At 36.4% G+C, this 24,780-nt stretch overlaps 1 protein-coding gene and 1 long non-coding RNA gene across 3 annotated transcripts; one reads left to right on the top strand and one right to left on the bottom strand.

Annotated features, from left to right (window-relative positions):
• Positions 1-4,371: 4,371 nt before the first annotated feature.
• Positions 4,372-16,893, top strand: LOC119486385. 2 transcript variants are annotated; one of them, XR_005206515.1, is made up of 5 exons: positions 4,372-4,680; positions 6,342-6,617; positions 9,242-9,297; positions 13,753-13,856; positions 16,735-16,893. It is a non-coding gene; the product is annotated as an uncharacterized LOC119486385 (long non-coding RNA). The 2 variants fall into 2 exon arrangements; XR_005206516.1 differs by having other exon boundaries at positions 16,732-16,863.
• Positions 13,440-24,705, bottom strand: LOC119486296 (E3 ubiquitin-protein ligase AMFR-like). Its single transcript, XM_037766327.1, has 13 exons — positions 24,138-24,705; positions 23,937-24,029; positions 22,985-23,149; positions 22,347-22,499; positions 21,640-21,680; positions 21,427-21,559; positions 20,497-20,630; positions 19,871-19,981; positions 18,803-18,987; positions 17,874-17,977; positions 17,645-17,779; positions 16,755-16,957; positions 13,440-13,831 (listed from the first exon to the last, which is right to left on the bottom strand). Exons 1-13 carry the CDS (start codon positions 24,393-24,395, stop codon positions 13,684-13,686), a joined length of 1,863 nt encoding a protein of 620 aa, XP_037622255.1. The 5' UTR covers positions 24,396-24,705; the 3' UTR covers positions 13,440-13,683.
• Positions 24,706-24,780: the final 75 nt, after the last annotated feature.

Raw genomic sequence — 24,780 nt, 5'->3', positions numbered from 1 at the left:
GTGGGGTACTGCTGGGTAGCTTGTGAATTTTCACCTGGGGATCAATAAAGTCTTATTGATATCATAATATAATTTATTTGTTGACTATATTTTTCTATTAATCAGATAAATGTAGTGCAGTAAAAGTACAATATTTGCCTCTGAGATGTACTTAAGTACAGTACTTAAGTAAATATACTTCCACCACAGATTAGTTAGTAACAAACAATTGTAAAGTGTTATTCGTTATTAATGGACTAAACTTGTCTTATGCAAACCTGTAGAAATATTATAATTGTAATCAGAAGTACTACATGTTGTAGTTGTAGCAGCAGTATTATTATCATCACAAAGTATAAAGTACACAGAGTTGGTGTTAGATTAGTATTAAAATCCAGAATTGCCACAAACCTCTGCATCTTCTTCTCAACACTGCATAATAATAGAAATATTTTAAATTAAATATTGATATAAAGCATAAAATGGAAATACTCAAGTAAAGTATAAGTACCTCAAAATTGTACTTAAGTACAGTACTTGAGTACATATACTTAGGTACATTCCACCACTGATTAGTAGAATTGTAAAGTGTTATTGGTTGTTAATGGACTAAACTTGATGATGCATACCTGTAGAAATATTATAATTTTAATTAGAAGTACTACAAGTATTATTATTATCACAAAGTATAAAGTACACAGAGTTGGTGTTAGATGCATTTAGCTGCACAAAGCATCGTCCACTGAGGATGATAAAATCCAGAGGTGCCCCAAACGTCTGCATGATAACAGAAATATTATAAATGAAATATTAATATTAATCCCCAGTTAATAATGAAGCCCAGCCAGTCTGTCACTGCATGACAGCGCTCTCCTTTATTACTCTGCCCCCAAACCAAACCTGTGGCGGCTCAGCTGACCTCACTATTGACAGAGCGAGCCTCTCAGCTGGGTGTCAACAGCATAAACACGCCGAGTCCCCAGCAGGCAGCTTTCCAACATGGAGCCAACATGGCCTCCCCCGCAGAGGCTCCCGGTACGCAGCAGAACCAATTAAAAAACCCAATTCAGCAGCTCAGAGTCCTGCTGAGAGACCGATGCCGCGGTCGAGCTGATAAGCGGCTCAACGCTCTGTATTACAACACACACATCCCCCCCTCAACGCTCCCACTCCTGCTGAGGAAGTGCCGCTCCGACCTGGGCTATCTCCAGCACCGGTGGCAACAACAGGCAATTTGTGGAGGGTTATATAGGGTAATTAACAAATGTGCCGTGTGGTGTTGGCTGACATATCATGTTTGTGTTTCCCTCAGGGCGTCTGCCACCGAGACGCCGCCGCCATGTAGAGACAACGAGCTGCAGGTGGAAATGAAGACAGAGTGGAGGATCACTCAAACATTCACTTTGCATCTGCTGTTTAACTTTACGCTCTTATTACCTCCGCCAAAGCCAAAGGCCTAGGAAGGAGGTTAGGTTTTCACCGGCGTTGGTTTGTTGGTTTGTTTGTTTATTGGTTTGTCCGTTTGAAGGATTACTCCAAAAGTCTGCGATGGATTTGAATGAAATGTTTTTGAGGGGTGGGGTGTGGCACAATGAACAATCGATTTGATTTTGGTGGCGATCCGGATTATGATCCGGCTTCGGGAATTTTTTTTCACCATAGGCTTTAAGACATGCGCAGTGTAACTGATGACGTGTTCATGACGCGTCACCCTGCCTCTTTCGTTCTGCCTGCAGAGAGAGGGACAGAGAGAGAGCGGGGGGTGGAGGGAGGGAGGGGGACAGCTGTAGATTTGGCGTTTTTTCACATTAAACTCTGTGAAATTACAGTTCGACCAAAGCACATTTGGTGATTGTTAGAAAGAGTAACGATGACAGGTTAGGTGAGTTTTGTATGCTCCACTACGTACAGCTGATCTCAACATAAACAAAAATACATGTGGATGTTGGCGCAAGCTGCACGGAGAGGGGGGGCAATCGTACTCGGGCAGCTTGGCGGAGGTCTGCGCTCTCCGAGTGCCATTCTAGTTCTAACTACAAACCTTCATGTTTATTGTTCATCTGAAGCAGTAAATAAGTTAAAAACCTTACAAACTACATGATAGCATAAAACTTTCTTTTCTCTTGTCATTTTACTTTTCTAAAACTTTATTCTATCCACCGGTGTTTTATGTTTTTTTTATTTCTTTTTTGACACTTTACACTTAACACCAATTTCAACAGAAAATGTAATTTGCGCGGTTCATAAATGTATATAAATGTTAGAAATATCTAATATTGGTTTAATTTTCTGCACTTGACTGTTAAAAAAAAACACAGTTTTAACTTCATAGCTGCACCAGAGAGCCACAAAGGGTCAAATTAAATCATCTGACAAGACAAATATAGGATTAATGGAGACTAATTAAGTCATTTAAGGGTAGAAATTACTAATTATAGGGGGCAAAAAGCACTACACTGAGCACATAAATTAGTATCTTGAAGAAAATGATTTGTAATTTGAGGATATTTTGCCTCAAAAGAGTCAAATTTAAAGATATTTAGTATTTAAAAATATATCAGAATAAAACGTCCTGAATGTCGTCTCAGATCATCTTCACTGTGAGGTCACAAAGAAGTACTACAGTGTAGAATAAAGTGCTACAAGTACTCGTGTACTGAGGTGTGTTGGTATCAGTGGTGGAAAGTAACTGCAACCACCTTTTTTAAGACACATAAAAGCTTCAAAATTCATGAGTGGGATATTTACTGACATATTTTATATCAAAGAACAAAACGTTAAAATCTCTTCAGCTTGTGTTAACCACAGACCTTATTTTCATTTTCTCATTTTCTGGTTTGAAGATGTTAATCGGTTTTTTTTTAAGTCTCAGTAATTTCCTAAAACAGCTGCACACTGTAGTTTTTATCAAATGTAAGGAAAATGGTGCATTTTTTGGGGACTATTTTCAGCGGCGGATTAATCAACAATTGGTGTCAGACGGCTGAAGTACCTCCTCGTCATTATGTAATCTGTATGATTGTTAAAATGTGATTCTGTATTTCAGGCATCTAACTAAAAACCCATTGACTTCCAGAAGAGGGAACAGGAAGTGCTAACTAAATCATTTCTGTGTTTTAGGACTGGCTCCTGCAGCTCTCTGTTAGCTGCTTCATTCATGCTCGTTCATCTGCTGCTTGGCTTCCAGCTGGCTAGTGATATCCAATCCTATTCCAGCAGGTGTACGGTGGGAAATGTTCCTTTATTTGGCATCACTTCTGGTCATGTTCTGGATGGATGTGGAAATAAGCAACTGTTTGCTAACAAGTTCATCATATCAACTTAAAAAGAGGATGATATGCCAACGTTGTGTTCACAACTTGTTTTCCAGAAGGAGGCAGATTGGATTTTAATGCTCTTTACTCCAGATTTAATTAAAGGAAGTGAAGAAGGAAGGTAGGACGTGAAGTATTTCTTGAGTCTCTTCAAGCTTTAGGCAGGAGACGGAGACTGATGCTGATGCTGATGACCTGACTGGAGGAGACGACCTCCAACCCTTAAAACCCAGACTCTGATGGAGCAGAAAGCACTCAGAGAGAAGAGCGTCCACTAAGATGGAAGAAGGTCTGGTCAGGAAGTTGAGAACAGACTCTCACTCTGTCAGGGTCGGGGATATAAACAGTGAGAATGTATGAGCTGAAGCTGCTGTGTTTCTTTGGATAGAAGAGTTTAACAGCTTCACCACAGGGACCTCCTGATTTGTGAGTGTTGCAAGTATTAAGTGTTTTACCACTTTATAGTTTGTGGTATTACTACTTTTGCTTCTTTTTTTTTAAATATCCGAGTACTTTGTCCACCACTGATGATAACCAGCTTCATGAGGGTCAAAGTTCAAGGCGCAATATTATGAAGAAGTAGTATGCCCAAAAAAGATGAATTATTCATTTATTTATTTGTTTTATTATTTATTTGCTTCACACAAATATAAATAAATTAAGAAACAAAATAAAAAATTAACATAATTTTTTTGTATGTGTGAAACAAATAAATAATTTATTTATTTATTTGTTTCACACATAAATAAATACATAAATAAATAGCTGATTCACATTTTATTTTTTTAGATGTGTGAAACAAATAAATAAAATGTTATTTATTTATTTATGTATTTATTTATGTGTGAAACACATAAATAAATGTTATTTATTTATTCATTTGTTCACACAAAAAAGTAAAATGTTAATTATGTATTTGTTTATTTATTTATTTGTTTCACACATAAATAAATAAATAACATTTATTTAATTTTTTTCACACATAAATAAATAAATATCATTTTATTGATTTGTTTCACACAAACATAAGATAAAAACTAAATAAAACGTTATTATTATTATTATTATTATTATTTCGCGCACGTGTGACTGTGCAGCACGATGATTGCTTAGCGACAGGGTCACGTTGGGAATCACTTCCGCCGACAGATAAAAAGGTAACAACAACAAAGTTAGCTGCTAAAAGCTTCAACAAGATGTAGACATTAACTTGTATGGAGGAGAGGACTGAGCAGAGCACATCTGGAGACAAACATCCAGCTGCAGTAAAGAGCAGCTTCCACCATATTGACCACATTAGGACGCATATGACCGAAACTTGGAGAAAGTGGAGCAACATCCTCAACACACCTCCACCTGACAACACACCTCCACCTGACAACACCAGGTGAGCAGCTATCAGAGTCCATGTAGCCTAATAAACCACCACATGGCCTAAGCCTGAGCTGCACCCAGACAGGCCTCTTCTCTCTGCAGTAGTACTGAGATTTACTGAAGAGATGACTGGCTTTCATTGTCAAATAAATAAATGCCACTTCATCAACTTTCTGCCCTGCTGGATCTGCACCAGTAAACTGTACAGTAAGTGTTGTTAATGTGAAGTAAAAGCAGCAGCAGGTCAGCTGTGCAGCAGTAGGCCACACCAGGCCTCTAGTGAATACAGTGTACACAGTGTATTCACAGAAATTGAACATAGTTATTAAAATAAAACCCCTCACTTTGCTAAAGTGGAAAACCTCTTTTACTTTTCAGAAAATGTATTAATAACTGGGGGGCAATATCTGAAAAAATATGAATCAGCTTCCATATTTTATTTATTTATTTATTTATTTTTTGTTTATTATTTAATATTTTTAGAGATTTAATATCCACCTTCTCAATATGTCAAACCAAACTAAAACTTATAAATACACAAAATGTAGAATTTTAGCAAGTCATGGTTAGGTGGTTTTCATATCAATTAAACATTAAAATCAAACAACATACGTCTAAAAATGACTGAAATGTTCCTCAATAATTGTCCTTTTATTTAACCAGGTTAGTCCCATTGAGATTAAGAACTTCTTTTCCAAGGGAGACCTGGCCAAGACGGTCAGCAGCGAGAACACAAAGTTGCAGACACATTGACACAAATAAAATAAAATTCACAAACACTAAAACCACTAAAGTTTCCATTAAAAGAGAACTATCTAAAGACAAATGGGGGACAAAAAGGAACTTTTCTGGGCGTCAGAGCACAAAGAAGTCCTGTGAATGCAGTGAATACTGTCCACAATTTATTTTCGTTATAAAAATAAAACATAAAAATATATATATATATATATATATATATATATATATATATATATATAAAAAAAGTGATAAAAAAATATATATATATTTGAATAAACAATCATTGCCTTGACGTCTACAGTAGCCTATTCATTTAAAACTAATAACAAGCAGTGCTAATCACCCATTAAGAACACAAAAACTCATAAAGTTTGCATGAAACCCCTGAGAAGCAACATCCCCCGTACAGTACAGTGTTGTTTTAAATCACATCGCTTATCATACACTTAACAGTGATTTTGACTGTGTGATTTTTATATTTATCAACATTTTGCTAAATAGTTTATTGGAAATTAAATAAATGGAGAACTTCTCTCCAGTGTCAACTTAAATCCTGTTTGTATCATCAGAAGACCGTTAAAACTAAGTAGTCAGTGTGATCTATCAGCAACTTAAAAATATTTTCAATGCAGCACGAACTCTGAAATTACTATTTACACAAGGACAAAGTTTATTTAAAAAGTTCCACTGCAAGTTTTGAATATATTTTCAGCTTGTGAGTCATTTAATTTAAGGTTAAAGATAAGGTTTACTTTGTGAAACAGAACAAACACAATAAGCCAAGAACTGGGTTGCTTTTCTCAGCTGCAAACACACAGTCTCTGTGAAATAAATCCCACATTTATTCAGCCCAGTGTAAACCCTTCTATGAATGTGTGTCTGTGCTGGTTTAGAGAATACGTCTGTCTAAATTTTATTCACTTCAAACCTTTGCAGGCCTTTACTTTGAAGCCCGCGTCCCACCCGTCAGGCTGAATCCTAAAAAGCCGCTGCACAAGTGAAGAATCCCTGACTGAGAGGAGACAGAACAAACTGCGTTTTATGGACCGTTTCTCATCAGAAAGAACCGAGTCCAGGGCGAAGACAACATGGCTGAACTCTCCGGCTCGCCTCTAATCTCCCACAGATCAAGGAGTCTCCACTCTGGCCGTTCTTACCTCTGAAGTCGGCTATCTGGAGTCTGATAAACCCTGCAGAGATCTGGACCCGCAGGTCAGTAAAGTTCCTCCGAGCATCATAAGTAGGTGAGCATGGGAAAGGTAAAACCTGAAGTGTTCCACGACCTCAAACATCCCCCCATCATACAGGGATGTTAAACATGGTGGTGGAGGAAGTACTCAGGTTCTTTACTGCAGTAAAAGTACTTCTGTAATACCACACAGTGAAAATACTCAACTACTAGTAGAAGTCCTGCATTGAAAATATTATTTAAGGAAAAGTATGCAAGTATAATCCTGAAAATGTAGTTAAAGTATTAAAAGGAAAGTACTTAATGCAGAACAAATTTCCTGTGATTGTTATACTATTATTTATTTTATCTAGGGCTGTCAATAGATTAAAATATTTAATCACATAATTGTCCATAGTTAATCGCAATTATCTCAAATTAATCACACATTTTTTATTTGTTCAAAATGTACCTTAAAGGGAGATTTGTCAAGTATTTAATACTCTTATCAACATGGGAGTGGACAAATATGCTGCTTTATGCAAATTTATGTATATATTTATTATTGGAAATAAATTGACAACACAAAACAATGACAGTGTTGTCCAGAAACCCTCACAGGTACTGCATTTATCATAAAAATATGCTCAAATCATAACGTGGCAAACAGCAGCCCAACAGGCAACAACAGCTGCAGGGACCCCTTTGAAAATGGCCATGCCAAAATATAGTGCAAGTTTGGAGCGTTATTTATTTAGTTATTTCCTGACAAACTAGTACAACATGGTTGGTACCAATGTATTCCTTAGTGTTTTCTAGTTTCATATTGAACCTGTATCTTCACACTAGATTTAAAGCTAAGCCCGCTACAACCTAAAAATCTCAAGTTGCGTTAATGCGTTCAAGAAATTAGTTTCGTTAAAGCTAATTTGCGTTAACTTTGACAGCCCCAATTATATCATTAAATTATTCATGCATTAATGTAAAAGCAGGATTTTACTGTTGTACCAACCTCAAACCTGATTAAAAGTACATTAAAATAATTTAAAGGGAAATCTGCAATCATGAAATTGAAAAATGTTTGTATCAAATTATTGATTTCTTAAGTAAGTAGCCGTGTGATAAGAGGGATAATGTACAGCTGCTTCGCTTCAGGGTGCAGCATCACCCTGTCGGGGTTTCTTTCACACACATCATGTTAGCATGCTGATGTTAGCGCGTAGCTTTAAGCACTGCTGTGTACAGCCTAAATACAGACTCACAGAGCTGCAAGCATAACTGTACACTGTTTTGTAGTATGGTTTGTAGTTGTGTGAGATTTAATATCCACCTTCTCATTATGTCAAACTAAACTAAAACTTATAAATACATAAAATGTAGAGTTTTAGCAAGTCATGGTTAGATGGTTTTCATATCAATTAAACATTAAAATCAAACAACATACGTCTAAAAATTACTGAAATGTTCCTCAACAAACTCAAAACTATGTCTTATATATTCAATGTTTATATATATGTGATTTTTATTTTCCCCCTATGGTGTCACTATTTATATGAAATGTTCATAGACAATGTTATGGTTCAGTTTTGTACCAGTAAAAAATGTTAATTGATGATAAATCTGTGATATACAATAAGAGATATATTGTACTAAACTTTCCATCATCAGGAGCCTCTGAAGACTTCATTCACTGTTTCCTTAATCATGCTGTTGGGCAGAATAAAAGCTTGATTTTCTTTGTGCTTTACAACTATGGGAGAGCTGCACATGAACAAGATAAAGATTTTTTTCCCCCTGGAGCATCTATAATAATTACAGTAATTAGAAATTATAATGTTGAGTTGCCTGTAGCGATTGTAATCTTAGAGAGGACACTGAAAAGGAATGGGGAAAAAAAACTCATCTCTGCATGCAGACAAATATTATTATTTCAGCAGCATGTTTCAACAGGAAATGTGATGAGCTGAAGACAACAGTGAAGTGTGACTGCCCCCTGCTGGCTCGACGACATGCATTCAAATTCATAATGACAAAGGGAAAGACTTTATGAAAAGGAGAACATTAAATCACACACAACTACAAACATGTCATGGATGACTCATTAAAGTGTGAGATTTATTTCTACTGTAAAGAAGTTACTATCCAACATTATTATACCAACAAACCAGCACAATAAATAACATCATCATCATCATCATCATCATCATCATAATCAATAAAATCACTCCAAGTAAAACCTCTTAAAAAGAAATGATGGAAAAATTACTTACAAGTTATATTAAGTATTGGAGTCACTTTACAGAGTAGTATTACTATTACTTGAATGAAAGATCAGAGTGCTTCTCCTACTTCAGGTTATTATTAAGCAAAATGATTTTACTTGAGTCTTTCAACAAATGTCTGTTTTTAACATGTTTTCTTTATCTATCCATCTTGTTGAAAATGTAAAAAATCCTAACTCAAGGTCCTCTTACTAGATTTTTTTACAGTCTTTCAACCGCATCTTCTCAGCAGATTGTGTTTTGCTGAGGAAGATTGTGAGGTGCTGTTGAAATCTCAGGAAAAAGCTGGTTCAGTGGATCGTGTGATAATGTTCTAATTTTATGTTTTTAAATCTGTTTACATTTGTCTTACGGACTCTGCCTTTAATTTATCCCTCCATCTGCAGGCTTCGCTGTGCTGATGACGTGTCCTTGAGCAAGATACTAAACTACCACCAACTCAGTAAGTGAACATCACTTTAATTCAGTGAGTCTGAAGCTAAATTAACTCACTAAAATAAACACACAAAATTATACTTTTCTTTGATGTCTGCATTTAATCAGAATAACACAGTGGTGGGAGAAGTAATCAAATATTCTACTTAAGTGAAAGTAGCAAATAATAGTGTTGAAAAAGTCATGGAAAAAATTAAACGTATAGTATGACGAAAAAAGTCATAAAAGTTTCATGAAAAAGTTTCATGAAAAAAAGTAATAGTATAGTTTGTCAAAAGATTTCATGAAAAAAGTCAAAGTATAGTGTTTCGAAATATTTTATGAAAAGTCATAGTATAGTATGCTGAAAAATTTCATGAAAAAAATTCTAAGTAATAGTATGTTGAAAAAAGTAATAGTATAGTATGTTGAAAAAAGTAATAGTATATGTCAAAAAAAATTCAAGAAAAAAGTAATTCGAAAAGTGTTATGAAAAAAAGTTATAGTATAGTATTTCGAAAGATTTCATGAAAAAATGTCATAGTATAGTATGTCAAAAAGTCATAGAATAGTATGCTGAAAAATGTCATGAAAAAAAGTCAAAGTATAGTATGTCGAAAAAAGTCATAGTATTGTATGTCGAAAAACGTCATAGTCCATGTCTAAAAAAATTCATGAAAAAAGTAATTATATAGTATGTCGAAAAATGTTATGAAAAAAGTTATAGTATAAATTTCGAAAGATTTCATGAAAGAAAAGTCATAGTGGTATGTCGAAAAATGATATGAAAAAAGTCATTGTATAGTATCTTGAAAAAAATAATGAAAAAATGTCATAGTATAGTATGTCGAAAAATGTCATGTAAAAAAGTCATAGTATGGTTTATCAAAATAATTCATGAACAAAGAATCATATAGTATGTCTAAAAAATTTATGAAAAAAGTCATAGTATAGTTTGTCGAAATATTTCATGAAAAAAAGTAATAGTATAGTATGTTGAAAAATTTCATGAAAGAAAACTAATAGTATAGTATGTCGAAAAATTATATGAAAAGTCATAGTATAGTGTCGAAAAACAGTCACAATATAGTATGTCGAAATTCTTTTTTTTTTTTAAAGTCATAGTATAGTATGTCTATGTATATAGTATGACTTTTTTCATGACATATTTTGACAGACTATACTATTACTTTTTTCATATAATTTTTCGACATACCACACTGAGTTTTCTTTCATGAAATATTTCGACATACCATACTATGACTTTTTTCATGAAATTTTTCGACAGACTATACTATTACTTTTTTTCATAAAATTTATCAACATACTATATAATGACTTTTTTCATGAAATTTCGACAAACTACAATATGACTTTTTTAAAAAAAAAAAAAAAATTTTCGACAGACTATACTTTGACTTTTTTTCATGAAAGTTTTCGACACAATATACTATTACTTTTTTCATGAAATTTTTCGATAAACTATACTATGATGTTTTTTCATGAAATATTTCGAAAAAATATACTTTGACTTTTTTTTCATAAATTTTTTTAGATATACTATATGATTCTTTGTTCATGAAATTTTTCGATACATTTTTATCGAAAAAAAATTCAGACTTTTTTTCATGAAATGTTTTGACATACCATATTAACTTTTTTCATGAAACTTTTCAACATACTATACTATTACTTTTTTTCATACAATTTTTCAACACACTATACTATGACTTTTTAAAAAAAAAAATTATTTCAACACACTATACTGTGACTTTTTTTCATTCATTTTTTCAAAATACTATACTATGACTTTTTTCATGACATTTTTTCGACAGACTATACTATAACTTTTTTTTCATGAAATTTATCGACAAACTACAATATGACTTTTTAAAAAAAAAAAAAAATTCGACAGACTATACTTTGACTTTTTTTCATGAAATTTTTCGATTACATTTTTATCGAAAAAATGTTCTGACTTTTTTTCATGAAATTTTTTGACATACTATACTATGAAGTTTTTTCATGAAATTTTTCGGTATACTATACTATGACTTTTTTTTCATGAAAGTTTTCGACATACTATACTATTACTTTTTTCATAAAAACACACTATTCCATTACTTGTCGAAAAATTCATGAAAAGTCATAGTATAGTATGGCGAAAAATTGCATGAAAAACATCTTAGTATAGTATATCGAAAAATTTCATGAACAAAGAATCATATTTTAGTATAGAGAAACATTTTATGAAATAGTCATAGTATAGTTTGTCGAAGAATTCATGAAAAAAAGTCATAGTATGGTATGTCGAAAAAAGTCATAGTATAGTATGTCGAAATATTTTATGAAAAAAAGTCATAGTAGTGTAGTTATCTGACTTATCTAGTGTAAACATTAGGAACAATTATAGCCACCAATTATTCTTAATATAGATAATATAATAAAACACTTTTAAATGAAAAAACGTGAGAAATGTTAAAATCCACCAGAAAGAAGAGCTGACAGGTTAAAAAATGTATCTGATTATGAATTTATTGGTACAAACTCCTACAGTCAAACTGTACAACAGGTTTTTTTTTATTTGAAATCTCTGAATAAAATGCAAAATTATTTATACAATCTGTAAACAGGAACAGAGTCCAGATGAGGAAGAACAAATGAACTAAAAGTGCCAAAACTCTGAAGGTGCAGACGTGCAAAAAAACAAACAAAACTATTAAAACCAATATGACCATTTGAAAAGAGACGGACTCTTCATGTAGTTATTCAAACAATAACTTAATAAAACAATTTAAAATGTGAAAACACAACACAACCCATTGAAGCATAAATGCTACACTTTAAAAATATTTCTGCTGTAACAAATCATACAAATAAAGACTGTCAGTTAAATACTGTAAAAGGTTTTAAAACACAAAAATAATTTGCTTTTCTATGAATTCCAGCATTTTATTTTTAGGTCAACACAAACATAAAAACACCTGCAGGGAGTTTTGAATAAACTTAGTTGAAAGTTGAACATCAGCTGATCAATAACATATTGATAATCCGTCTAACCCGATTTGAAACATTTGGATGGATCCATCATAGAGGACGCAGTGCAGCTACAGGTTGTTAAAGTTATACTTGAACTAGGCGAAAACGCTGTTCGGAAGGTTTAGGTATCAGCTGACAGGATACCTGACAAAGTTTCTGTACCAAAACTATACTTCATAAAAATGTAATCTCCTGAATACAAGCATGTTTTCTGATAAGGCTTCCATTTAAAAAAAAAAAATACACCCAAATTCCTGAAAGCATGTGTAGTTGTCTAAACACTAGAAGTTTACTTAAATAACTAAAAATAGAAAATGCATATAACAAAATAGCGTTATCAGGAAATATCAGATCAAAGAATAAGAATTGACAAACATTCAGCGCCAAATTTTAATACTTGATGTATTTAATACATGATTTGTACATTTAATTAGGGATGCACCGATACCGACTCAAATAGCGGGATTGGATATAGGTGACAATGGGGCCGATCTATTCAATTCTATGTTTATATACTATATACTAGGGTGGGGGGAAAAAATCGATTCACCTACGTATCGCGATTTATTTATTTTTTAAGATTTTGAAATACATTTTTTAATTCAAGAATCAATATATTTGCTTCATTTGAGGTAGAAGGAAGTTACCGCTTTTATTGTTGTAGTCTGAGTAACGGGACGTCATATCCGTTCCGTATCCGTCAACCAAAACAAACCACAGAAGGTAGAAAACGGCGGAGGGTCTGCGTGGATACGACCTGCAGCCTCACATGATAAATCCAGCGTGGTAAACACTACACATCCAGTAAAGTATGGAAACACTTTGGGTTTCACACATTGTCAGGAAAAGCAGAGCTAGACATCATGGCTAAAGCTGCATGCTAACTCTGTCATGGACAGGAAACGTTATCGTATTGCGGTCACTCTCATCTCCGTGGTCAAATGGGCCGACGCTACAACTGTAGAGCACCCATATACTGATATTTATGTTAAATGCATTCAAACGGCCCCGATGGAGCTGACCATGGATGTATAAAGAGAACGGAGCTGACGGGAGAGCTAGAGACCACCTTGGAGAAGTTAGAGGAAGTAGACACGTGGGACTACGTCCGATTTTCAAAATAAGGTGTTAACAGAGGGAACTCTATATACAAAATACATATATGGAAATGAGATTGATCGGATTATATTCACCAGAAGTATAAAACATGCATTAAAGGTTCCTAAATTGTCATTTAAATTTAATGAGATTGTATTTATCTCTTAGCATTATCATTAGCAGAGGTGGACTCGGACCAGTAGGACCAGTAGTTTGTTAATTCTGATACAGACAGTAAAAACACTCCTCACCAGTAAAACGACATAGACGTCTGCGCTCAAAGGGCGGAGTCGGACTGTCTCTGCAGACGGCGTTCTGCTGCTGACGCTAATGTTTCTCGTCGCAGGGTCACAGAGTCGAAGGTCAAGGCATCGCTGTCTGAGGAGTCGGGGTTTCCTGAGTTGGAGTTCCTGGTCAGATAGTTCCTGCACAGGAGAGCAAAGTTCACAGGTAAAGGGCCATTCCCCTGCTTTACGTGAATTTACCTTTTTTTTTTTTTTTTTATTACACAGCTTTTTGAATACTTGATTCCGATTGGTCAATCACGGCTTTCTACGGTCGGTTATTTCTTTACAACAGACCGTTGCTACAGGACCGTTTCAGGGCGATGCTCGCTGTACATTATCCCTTATAAGCCTCCGTGCCACGTTTTCAGGTGGACGTTTGAGCCAAATTTGAAAAAATTCCTTCAAGACGTTCCTGAGATATTGCGTACACGAGAATGGCCAGACTGTTGCCGGCGCAGCGGTATTAAAATAATTAGAAAAAACATCGGAAATTAGGAATAAGTGTCTTTCTATAACGTAAAGATGTTTCAGATTTTACAGTACTTTAGATTTACATTATGGCCAACCTTTCACCAAAGATTAGCAGTGTTTGAGACGTCCGTCTAACCCATTCTCGTGAACGCGGTATCTCAGGAACGCCTTTAGAGAATTTCCCTACATTTGGCCCAAACGTGCACTTGGACTTAAGGATGAACTGATCAGATTTTGGTGTTCAAAGGTCACTGTGACCTCGCAAAACACGTTTTTAGCCGCAACTCAAGAATTTATATATTAATTATTATGGAGGACGAAGCTGCCAAAATCACAAATAAATAAATAAATGACTCTTTAAATAAATAAATGTCATTAAATGTAGCAAAAATAATATTAAAAATAAATGTAGCCATTAATTAATTAATTGATGAAATGTGACATAAATTGATATTTGTGTTTTAATTTACTTCTTTATTTATTCATCTTTGTATTAATTCCCTTAATTCCTTTAATTTTCCCTTTTATTTATTTATTTTTAAATGTATTCTTTTTTTAATTTATGACCTCTCAAAACACATTCTTGGCCATAACTCAACAATTCATATGTTAATTATGACAATTTCAGACAGATGTCTAACAGGATACAATTATGAAGTAATGACATTTTGGACAGACATGGATGTAAACTGCAACTTGACTAATTGGCGGAGGCATACAACCGCAAGGCGGTATTTCTAGTTATAACTACAACTGATTATTTTCATTTTCAATTGTAAGCGCAGATTGTTTTGAGATATATTTACAGATGGAACAATGTTTTATGTGGTAATCTTTGACATCCATCACTTGAGATTTGGCTGCCACACAGTTTGATTTACAATGAGATAAAAATCCCAATTTACATTGTCCTGCTCCCAACGTTACTGTCTGTCTTCTGGGTTTGATTTCAACAGCGATGTTCAGCAGCTGAATTAAAGTCTTGGGGCTATATTCCTTCAAACGATCTGCTCCATTTTACTGTTACCATGTAATAGTAATAATAAAATGGTGCTTTTGAGGGAAAGAACATAAAATGTACTGTCAGTTTATAGAAAACCATAAAAATAATAATATACAAGGATAAAACAAATATACTAACACAATATTATGACAAATATCGAGGAATAAAGCAGTAAAATGAGACGACGGAGTGAATACAATAAAAAGCAAATGGCTATGCAGGAAAGCAGATCTATAAAAATGGATTTGGAAGGGAGATTTAAAAATACAGACATTGCCAGCAGACATAAAACTGCAGTGAAAACTTCCGTTAATGTTCAGTAACTCTGTCAGATAAAACTGAGCAGGATGTTCACTGTGATGGATTATCTATCTGCAGAGGGCAACGTAGGAAGGAAATAAATCTAAACTAGAATTACTGCCTCACGGTTGTATGCCTCTGCCAACCAGTCAAGTTGCAGTTTACATCCATGTCCGTCCAAAATATCAGTTTATGGAGGACAGAAGCTACCAAAATAAAAAATAAATAGATAAATGACTCGTTAAATGAATAAATATGTCATTAAATGTATTAAAAATATTAACAACAAATGTAGACATTAATTAATTAATCAAAAGTGACAAATTGATATTTGTAATGTGTTGTAATAATGAGGCAGAAATGCATTAAGAAATGTGTAAGGAACAGAATACATAAATAAATAAGCTTGGGGAAATAAGTAAGGGGTGAAATGCAAAGGGGAAATCGTGCATAAATAAATAAATACATTTAAAAATAAATAAAAAATAATGCATGCAAAAATAAATAAAAATAAATAATTTAAAAATATAAATATAAATAGAAGGGAAAATTAAACAGAAACATCAATTTATGTCACATTTGATCAATTAATTAATGGCTACATTTATTTTCAATATTATTTTTGCTATATTTACTGACATATTTATTTATTCATTTATTTCCTCAATAATAATTAGCATATGAATTCTTCAGTTATGGCCAAGAATTTTGCGAGGTCGCAGTGACCTTTGACCGCCAAATTCTAATGGGTTCATCCTTGAGTTCAAGTGGACGTTTGCGGCAGTTATCGCGTTCATGACAATGGGGCCTACGGCCACGACTGTTGCGGAGGCATAACAAACTCTCAGCAGTGATGTGAAGTGCAGGTGATTTGTGGTAAATGGGCTAAAACATGCAAAGTCACTGATGTGTCACTTGAAAAACGCCGCTGTGATTTCACTAATGGACCCGCAGCTCAAAGGCTCATCAGTGTTGGAGCTAATTAGCAGCAGAGACGAGTTTACAAGTTACAAAAACAACATTGACATTTTAGATGTGTAACTTTAGCCCACTGCTAGTGTTAGCCTCCAGTCTTTCCTTTGTTTAGCCTCCAGCTAACACTGACCTCATCATGACGTCGACACAAAAGGGCTTTATAATCACCTCCGTATTTACATCGAGATTAGCTCATCCTTGTTGTTAATAATAACTGGATATAGATTGATGATTGATTCAATTTAACCTTAAAAGTCATGTTTCATATTTTTCTCTCCCATTCACAAAGCAGAAAAAGTGATTCTTCATTACTTGCGCGCTCGCTGCAGCAGCTCCTCCTTCCGCTGCAGCAGAAACGTCTGTCGCTGCTCCGCTGACGTAGAAAACCGAATCTCTGTATCTTCGTCCATCTTCTCCTCCTCATCATCACCTTCCTCGTCTTGCTCTGACGCGCTGCTGGCTCCGGCCTCGTCCTCAGGTGGAGGAGTCACCTGTATGACCAGGTGCTCGAAGACCTGACGAGAGAGGAAACTGTGATTCTTTCTGTTTGTGATGTTTCTTTGCTGAAGTGCAGCTGGTTTACTTTACTGATTTTTATATTTTTGGTTTAAAGCTGAAACTGAAGTAACTTAAGTGAATGACTGCAGCTTTAAAGACAGAGATTTGTTTTATTATTTATGAAAAAAACAATTTTTGTTGGCAATTGTTTCTATTTTTTGGTGAGATTCTTTTATAAGTCACATTGTTTTTCTTACCTATTAATGTTTTTGTGTCTTGTTACCTGTGCAAATAACATCTAAGACAATTCAGTGATTAACCCAGAATTGTCTTTAAATAGGGCAAAAAACTAAATGTCTTTCCAGGACAGTTTTATTATCCAGATTTATTAAGTCTTATTAATGTCACATTAAATCTTATCTTTCTGTTGTTAGCAAAGAACATAAATAAAATATGTGTTCATTCAGCTAACTGTTTAATAAGTAATGTGCCTCGAGTTTTAGTTCTTTGAATGTCAATTGCAAATTCCTGTCGGGCTTGAGTTTGCCATGTTATGATTTGAGCATATTTTTTATGATAAATGTACTGCATTTGTGTTGTTAATTGATTTCCAATAATAAATATATAGTTTATAATAATAGTTTTTGATGCTTAATGCTACAGACACATTCTGCCCCTGCTGTGGTGTTCACTGTGAGACTCACCAGTGGCGGCGTAGCGGTCTGGACTCGTCCCTCCAGGATGTTGTCGGTGGTGACCTCGGGGGATCGAGTGATCTCCAGGTCCTGCAGGATCAGCTGGAGGGGAACCTGAGGAAACATCTCCTGGATCTGCTGAGCCTGGGACACAGACAGACAGACCTGAAGTCAGAAACCTGAACAGAAGGGATTAGATTCTCTAGTGAAGCTTCAGTCCTGTCCTCTGTAAACTCACCGTGTTGTTGATCTGCGACGGGTTGGTTGGTGCGATTCCCAAAAAGTTGGTTGTGGCCATAACTTCCACTGAGAAACTGGGCAACCAGCTGGCAATACGAGAGCCTGGAAACACAACGAGGTCAAAGGTCAGGGGGTTCCACCAACAGGAGCAAGGCAGAAATCATCATTAAAGATTGTGGAAAGAGATTAACTTAAAATGGGAAACGGAGAGCCCTGCACATGAAATAAACCAATTTTCTTGGTGATGAACTGAAAATAAAACCTAATTTCTGATTAGCTGGCGGGCGGTCGTTTAAACCTCAGACGTAGTTCCAATCAACAGTTTAACAACCATCCTAAATCAGTGCACAAGGCATATTAAACTGCATACAGAAACACAGTGGTGCTGTGATTGTAGTGCGACAAGCCGCCCAGCTGCAACGACAAACAGGTTAAATCATCATTTATCACCAGCTGCAGTGTATGAGCAAAACAGACAACTGAGACCCCAGTTCACTCGTCCGGGAGAGTTAGCAGCCACGGCGATGCATGTATCGTCGTGGAAACATGCAGCCACATCATTTAGTTTAGCTGCGGGGTTGTCAGCTGTGTGTGTCTGCCTGGCGTAACGTTAGCGTGTTACTTTGGATTGTCACTTTGGATTTAAAATGTGAGGGTGCAGGTCATATCCTCGCAGACCCTCCAAAGTTTACTGCTTTCTCATTTCGGCTCGCTGTGGTTTGTTTTGATTGACGGATACAGAACGGATGTGACGTCACGTTACTCAGACTACAACAATAAAAGTGATAACTTCCTCTACCTCCGCATAGACAAGTAAATATGCTAGTGTGTCTGCAGACTTTACATCCTGATATAAAAGATAGCAAAAGATAGTGGACTAGTAGAGGAACTGATCAAAGTGACTAGATGTGAAGTTCACTGTCTCACCATCAAAGTGGAAGAAGTGGTTGAGGTTCGGCCGAGCGTCGACTCCAGGAGCGGCAGCCATGTTGTCGGCAGCGGCCTCCCTGGTCTCCCGCTCAACGTGTCCGTCACCTCCTTCGCCGATGTCCAGGGACATCCGACACGTCGGACAGGATGTGTCCTGTTCGAGCCAGGAGCGCAGACACGTGCTGAGGACACACAAAGACTCAGCGTTAAACAATCTGTGTTTATTAACTCAGTGACTCATGCATGGAAAATAAATCTGATCTATCTATGTCATCATTGTGTTTGTCATTTACTGTACCTCATTATTGTAATGACTCCCAAATCACAACAGCGCTTTGTTAAAAGGTATAATATGTAACTTTTCCACATTAAAATGTCTAACAATGACTAAACCTATGTTATATATGTTGTTGAGTTGTGTACTTATTATGCCAAATGTTTCCAACAATGATCCAGATATCATATGAAACCAGAAAACCTAAAGAATCCATTGTTACCAACCATGTCATGCTAGTTTGGAGGTTAAATAACGCTCCAAAGTTAGGATAAATTTTGGTGTGGAAAAACTGTCATGGCCATTTTCAAAGGGGTCCCTTGACCTCTGACCTCAAGATATGTGAATGAAAATGGGTTCTATGGGTACCCACGAGTCTCCCCTTTACAGACGTGCCCACTTTATGATAATCACATGCAGTATAAATGTGTCATTTTTGTTAATTTAAGGAGGTTTCTGAGCAGTTTACACAATAGAAGTGCTCGCCATCCAATCACTGAAAAATGCAATTCTTGCAAAAATCTCCAAATGTCAAAAGTTTTTGATACCAACACACAGCATGACTTTTTCTATGGTGTTCCTCAAGGTCTCTGTGTCTTAATGTGGTATTTTGGAGGGATTATTTATCATTTTTATCAATTCTCGAGGGGTAAAAAATGGTTACATTTAGCACCAAATCTGTGTAACAAATGGTATCAACACAAAAATTGCTGCAACAACTTATGAGACATAATTAGAGCATAATAGAGTTGTGGAGTTGTTGTGTCCCAAATGAAACCTCTTGTACTGACCTGTGGAAGAGGTGACCGCAGGGAAGTTTCCGAGCTGTACTCATCACATCCCAGCAGATCGCACAGTCGTCGTTATTGGCTAACAGTTCATCTGCAGACGCCACAGGAAGCCTGGAGACACAATGAAACATCTGTTTAAAGTGTCCTTTTTTACCTGATGGACACACATACACACTCTTGTTTGTTTACCCTGAGCGTTTCTGCTGTTTGTGTTCAACCAGCCTCCTCAGACCACTGAATGAAGCTGTTGTTATCTCAGTTTTAGCTTAGGTTTCGGGCTGACTTCTGTTCTTTCCTATTCTAAATCTTTCTTAAAATTTAAAAAAATAGTTCTCAGAGGGTGTTCAAATCGCTCGTTTTGTCCGACCGACAGTCCAAAACCCAAAGATATTTCATTTAAAACCACATACATACAGTTTTATTTTGTCAATGTGAATATAGCGGCACAGCAATCTCTGGCCTCGTTCCAACACAGTGACATACACAGATTTTAAATTTTGGACATCTGAAGTATGAGAATCTGCAGAGGGAGAAGAAGTTGCATCTCCAGCTTCAGCACTAATTAATTCGACGGTGTGATTCTCTGATGAACTGACACCCTGATAGTCTGATGCTCCGATACTGACCGGGTCTCCATGTTGCGGAGGACTCGTAGGTAGTTGCGGTGGCGGCGGATTCTCTTCTGAACCTCCTGAACGAGGAACCGAAGCTGCATGACGATCACCAGACTCGCCATCGACAACCAGATGTTACTGAAGAACTGAGAGAGACACGGAGAAGGAATTTACATGACGTAACAATAAAACAACTTAGCTACTTCTAGATTTTATAAACGCCTTATGAAAAAAAAATTCCACACTACAGAATACATTAACCCTCTGAGACCTGGACCGACTATATTGTCTTTCCGATGCTGTAGCAAGTTCAGTAACGATATCATATGAAACTAGAAAACCCAAGGAATCCATTGGTACCAATTGTGGAGGCTAAATAATGCTCCAAAGTTAGGCTACATTTTGGTGAGGAAAAACTGTCATGGCCATTTTCAAAGGGGTCCCTTTGAAACCAAACCTGCTCTGGTGAAAGGATTTTCATTTTTTCCATATTTGCACATTAGCACTTCCATCTGAAGACTTGAGCTGAAAACTTTGCTGAGCTGAAAACTTTGTCAGACCTTCCAGAAGACTTCATGTTTTAATTTCACAGGTAGTTAAAGTCTCATTAAGCGGTTTGAGTTTGTAGTTTTCTTCCTTGATTTGAGGTGTTGTTGCATGAAACTGGATCTGTGCGGTGAGACTTCATGTTTATAGGGACTTGATTGAGAAGGTGAGCGCTTGGGTCAATTTAATTTATGAAATAATTTAAAATATACATATTATATACTTTCCCTAGTGTAACATGTATCATGCAAAATAAATTGGCACTTTAAGACTACGATAAAATCTGCCTCTAAAATCACAACAAACTTTAGAAAACTCAGCTCAGAGCAGTAAACTGAACCTGAAATGAAAAATCATGAGAAAAGTGGGACTAAAACAAATGCTCTTTGAACTGACCAGCATGTGGATGTGATGCAGCAGGTCGAGGCCCAGCAGCAGCAGCTCCATCAGCAGGTCGGTGTAGTAAACGTAGGAGGATTTATTCTCCCTGCTGCCCTCCTGGTTCACGTCCCACGGATGGAGGGAGTACCTACAGGTGCAGAAAACAACCATCCCATGAAACCATCCATCCGATCTGCAAACAGGAAGTGTGAAAATCATTTCACTTACCGAAACACGACGTGTGCGGTCCTGACAGTCACCAACATACACTGAAACAACACAGACAGCAGATCAGGTTACAGGAAACTTTATTCATCAACATTAACACAAGAACAAACTCAAAGAATTTCACACTGAAAACTAGCAGACAATCTGCTGAGGTTAGAAAACTAAAATGTTTATACTTCTTAAGATCCTCTTAAGGCCCTGATACACCAAGCTGATGGTCGGCCGTCGGACAGTTTGGGGCCGTCGGTGAGCGTCTGTCGGCCTAGTTTTTGTGTCCCGCATCGTCGGCTCTATTGTTGGATATTTTCCAAAGTAAAAGTCCCTAGAAGTGTATGATTCAACTTTTTCTCATGGTCTAGTGTTAAAAAAGCACAACAAATCATAATATAGAATTGCAATATTTTAAAATCGCAATACATATCGAATCGGCACCCAGGTATCATGATCGGGAGATAGGTGTATTGTCCCAGCCCTATCGTACACACCTCTCAGCAAGTTATATTTTTATTTGGTCTACTTTAATTTATGCACTGTGAAACCGAACCAGACTAAATAGAAAATGAACCAAAAGTATCAACCTCACTCTGATTCAGACCAATCGGACTATGGCTTATGAACACGCCCTTAAAGTCTTAAATTCAGGTCATGTGTTGTGAAACATTTTCTGCAGATGTCCTGTAATGATCGTGTCAGAGAGACTTTCTCACCTCAGCAGCCATGAATGCGGCGTTATGGCGTCCTTGACTGCGAGCCAGCTGGCTGCAGAGAGTAGCCAGACCACCGCAACACAACAGCAGCATCACCAACAGCAGCAGCACCCGCGCATGGCTGGACAGAGGAGTGGTCGGAGAGAAGGACAGCTGGAGGAACAGACACATATACACACATTGATTAACTGATGGAGGACAGTTATCATGCTCCTGTTAGTTAATATAAGAAACAGAAACAGAACTCAGAGAAATGTTGGTGCATTTGTTTTGGTGTTTCCCACATACAAAACAATCGTAAATTGTTACGATTTATTGCTGGGTTATATTTACCCTAATTTAGGGATGTCAACGGTTAATCACCAAGAATATTTTTGACCAGTTACTAGAGATGTTCCTTCCTAACGACTAATTTCCCTGATGTTTAAACAGAAGTTTAAACTAAGACTAGATGACTAGTCTTAAAGTAAGAAAACACTCAGAATTGAATCTATAAGGTTAAACATTGTGAATGAGAGCCATTTGAAATTGTTTCATTTGTGAAATGAAAAATCGTTTAAAATGATAAACACTGTTGTAGGAGAGTAATTATAGGTACATCACTGTCTGTGGTCGTGTAGGATTTAGTGAACGCTTACATATTCAAAGCGGTCCTTGCAGAGCTGAACCAGGAGATGGAGGAAGACCAGGACGGCGAACCATAGCCACCACATCACCACCTCGTCCACCGTCTGGACGTTCAGGACGCCGAACACAAAGATGAACTTGTAGAAGATGAAGTTCCAGAACTTGTCCTTCAAGTGCTGCAGAAAAAAACAAAAAGCAGGTTTGTGATCACAAAAAGACTTGTTTCTCTTTTATACAACCAGCTATATTTGGATTTGACCAAAAGACGTAATTTATATAGAGGACGGAACCTGCCAAAATCAAAAAATAAATCAATAAATGAATAAATTACCTGATAAATAAATAAGTCCTTAAATGTAGCAAAAATAATATAAAAAATAAATATAGCTATTAATTAATGATGAAATGTGACATAAATTGATATTTGTTTTAATTTGCTTCTTTATTTATTTATCTTTGTATTAATTATCTTATCTATTTACTCTTCTGTTTAATTTTCCCTTTTATTTATTTATGTATTTGTTTTTATAAATTTTTAAAATGTATTTATTTATTTTTGCATTTATTTATTTACTTCTGCACGATTTTCCCTTTGCATTTCACCCCTTATTTATTTATGTATCCTAATAGCATCATCAAGATCCCACTCTGAACGAGCTAACCTTGGGCAGGAGACTGACAGTGGGTCCAGTCCACAAAACAGTGCAATTAAACGGTAACAAAGGAGTGGATGTTGAAGTACATGGGATTTATTGTTTTAGTTTTGTTTTTTTACCGTGGTATCAAATTGGTTGTTTAACCAGAATGTAAAGTTCATACAGTATGTGGGTGAGCTGACTAACTCAGAACTGAACAGTTTTTCCCTCTTAAAGACCAAATCACAGATCAGGTCATCCAAGAGATTTGGAGCTGAATGATATTAATAGGAAACTAACAACAAACAGCACAAACAGAAACACTGACCTGTTTTTCACTGACACGAAGTGGACCGAACACGACAAACTGGATGAGTTTGGCGATCAGCAGCAAGACACAGCAGGCTGTGTTCACCATCACCTGCACACACAGAGACACAAATCACCTTTTCAAAATGATCACATATAACAGAACTCCTGAAACAAGTAGAAGTAAATCACAACACAGCTTATGAGTGAATGCACTGACCCAAACAAAGACACTGTCAGTCAGCAGGTGCAGCAGAACATCTGCAGCCACATCTCCACACCCTGCACTCAGATACTGTCCTCCATCCCTGATGTAGCGGCTGATCCTGGAGCTGTGGACCGGCTGGCTGTGGGTCTCCTCCGGGCTGGACTGGGAGGAGCAGGCGGTCAGGACGGTCCCGGCCAGCAGGGCAGCACTCAGCAGCGTGTACGTCTGTAAACTGGGCCATGGGAACCGCTCCAGGAACCAGAGAGGCATGATGATGCTGGAGCGATGATGGAAGCTGTGGTCATTCAACGCTAAACGTGACGTCACTGAGTAGTAACGTTAGCAACCAGGAACCGTTGCTCGTTGTAGTCACGAGACAGCTCGCAGACAAGCTGGTATATTTTACATTTAATGAGCATTTTTACTCCTTTTTTAAACCCGGTTGACACTATTTAAATATTTCGTAAGCTTGTTCTCTTATTGGGTCTCGTTAAATAGTGCTAGTCGTGTTAGCTTCGCTTAGCATCTCCACAGTCAAACATTAGCGTCAAGCACCGGAAGTGACGTTTGTTTGGGTCTTCCTCTTCTTCTTTGGTGTTTATTGGTGGTTGGAAAACCAGGTTATTGGTGCATTACCGCCACCTACTGGACTACT

Source organism: Sebastes umbrosus, chromosome 4 (assembly GCF_015220745.1).
Source record: "Sebastes umbrosus isolate fSebUmb1 chromosome 4, fSebUmb1.pri, whole genome shotgun sequence".
Lineage (NCBI taxonomy): Eukaryota > Metazoa > Chordata > Actinopteri > Perciformes > Sebastidae > Sebastes > Sebastes umbrosus.
The sequence above is the reverse complement of the archived record's forward strand: the minus strand, read 5'-3'. Positions and strand labels throughout refer to the sequence as shown.

Excerpts from the sequence above, each read along its gene's own strand:
- LOC119486296 (XM_037766327.1), bottom strand. The coding sequence starts at position 24,395 with ATGCCTCTCTGGTTCCTGGAGCGGTTCCCATGGCCCAGTTTACAGACG. Across the intron at positions 19,982-20,496 it reads CTCCGCAACATGGAGACCCG|GCTTCCTGTGGCGTCTGCAG; the intron begins GTCAGTATCGGA and ends TTGTGTCTCCAG. Across the intron at positions 13,832-16,754 it reads CTGCTGCAGCGAGCGCGCAA|GAACTATCTGACCAGGAACT; the intron begins GTAATGAAGAAT and ends TCTCCTGTGCAG.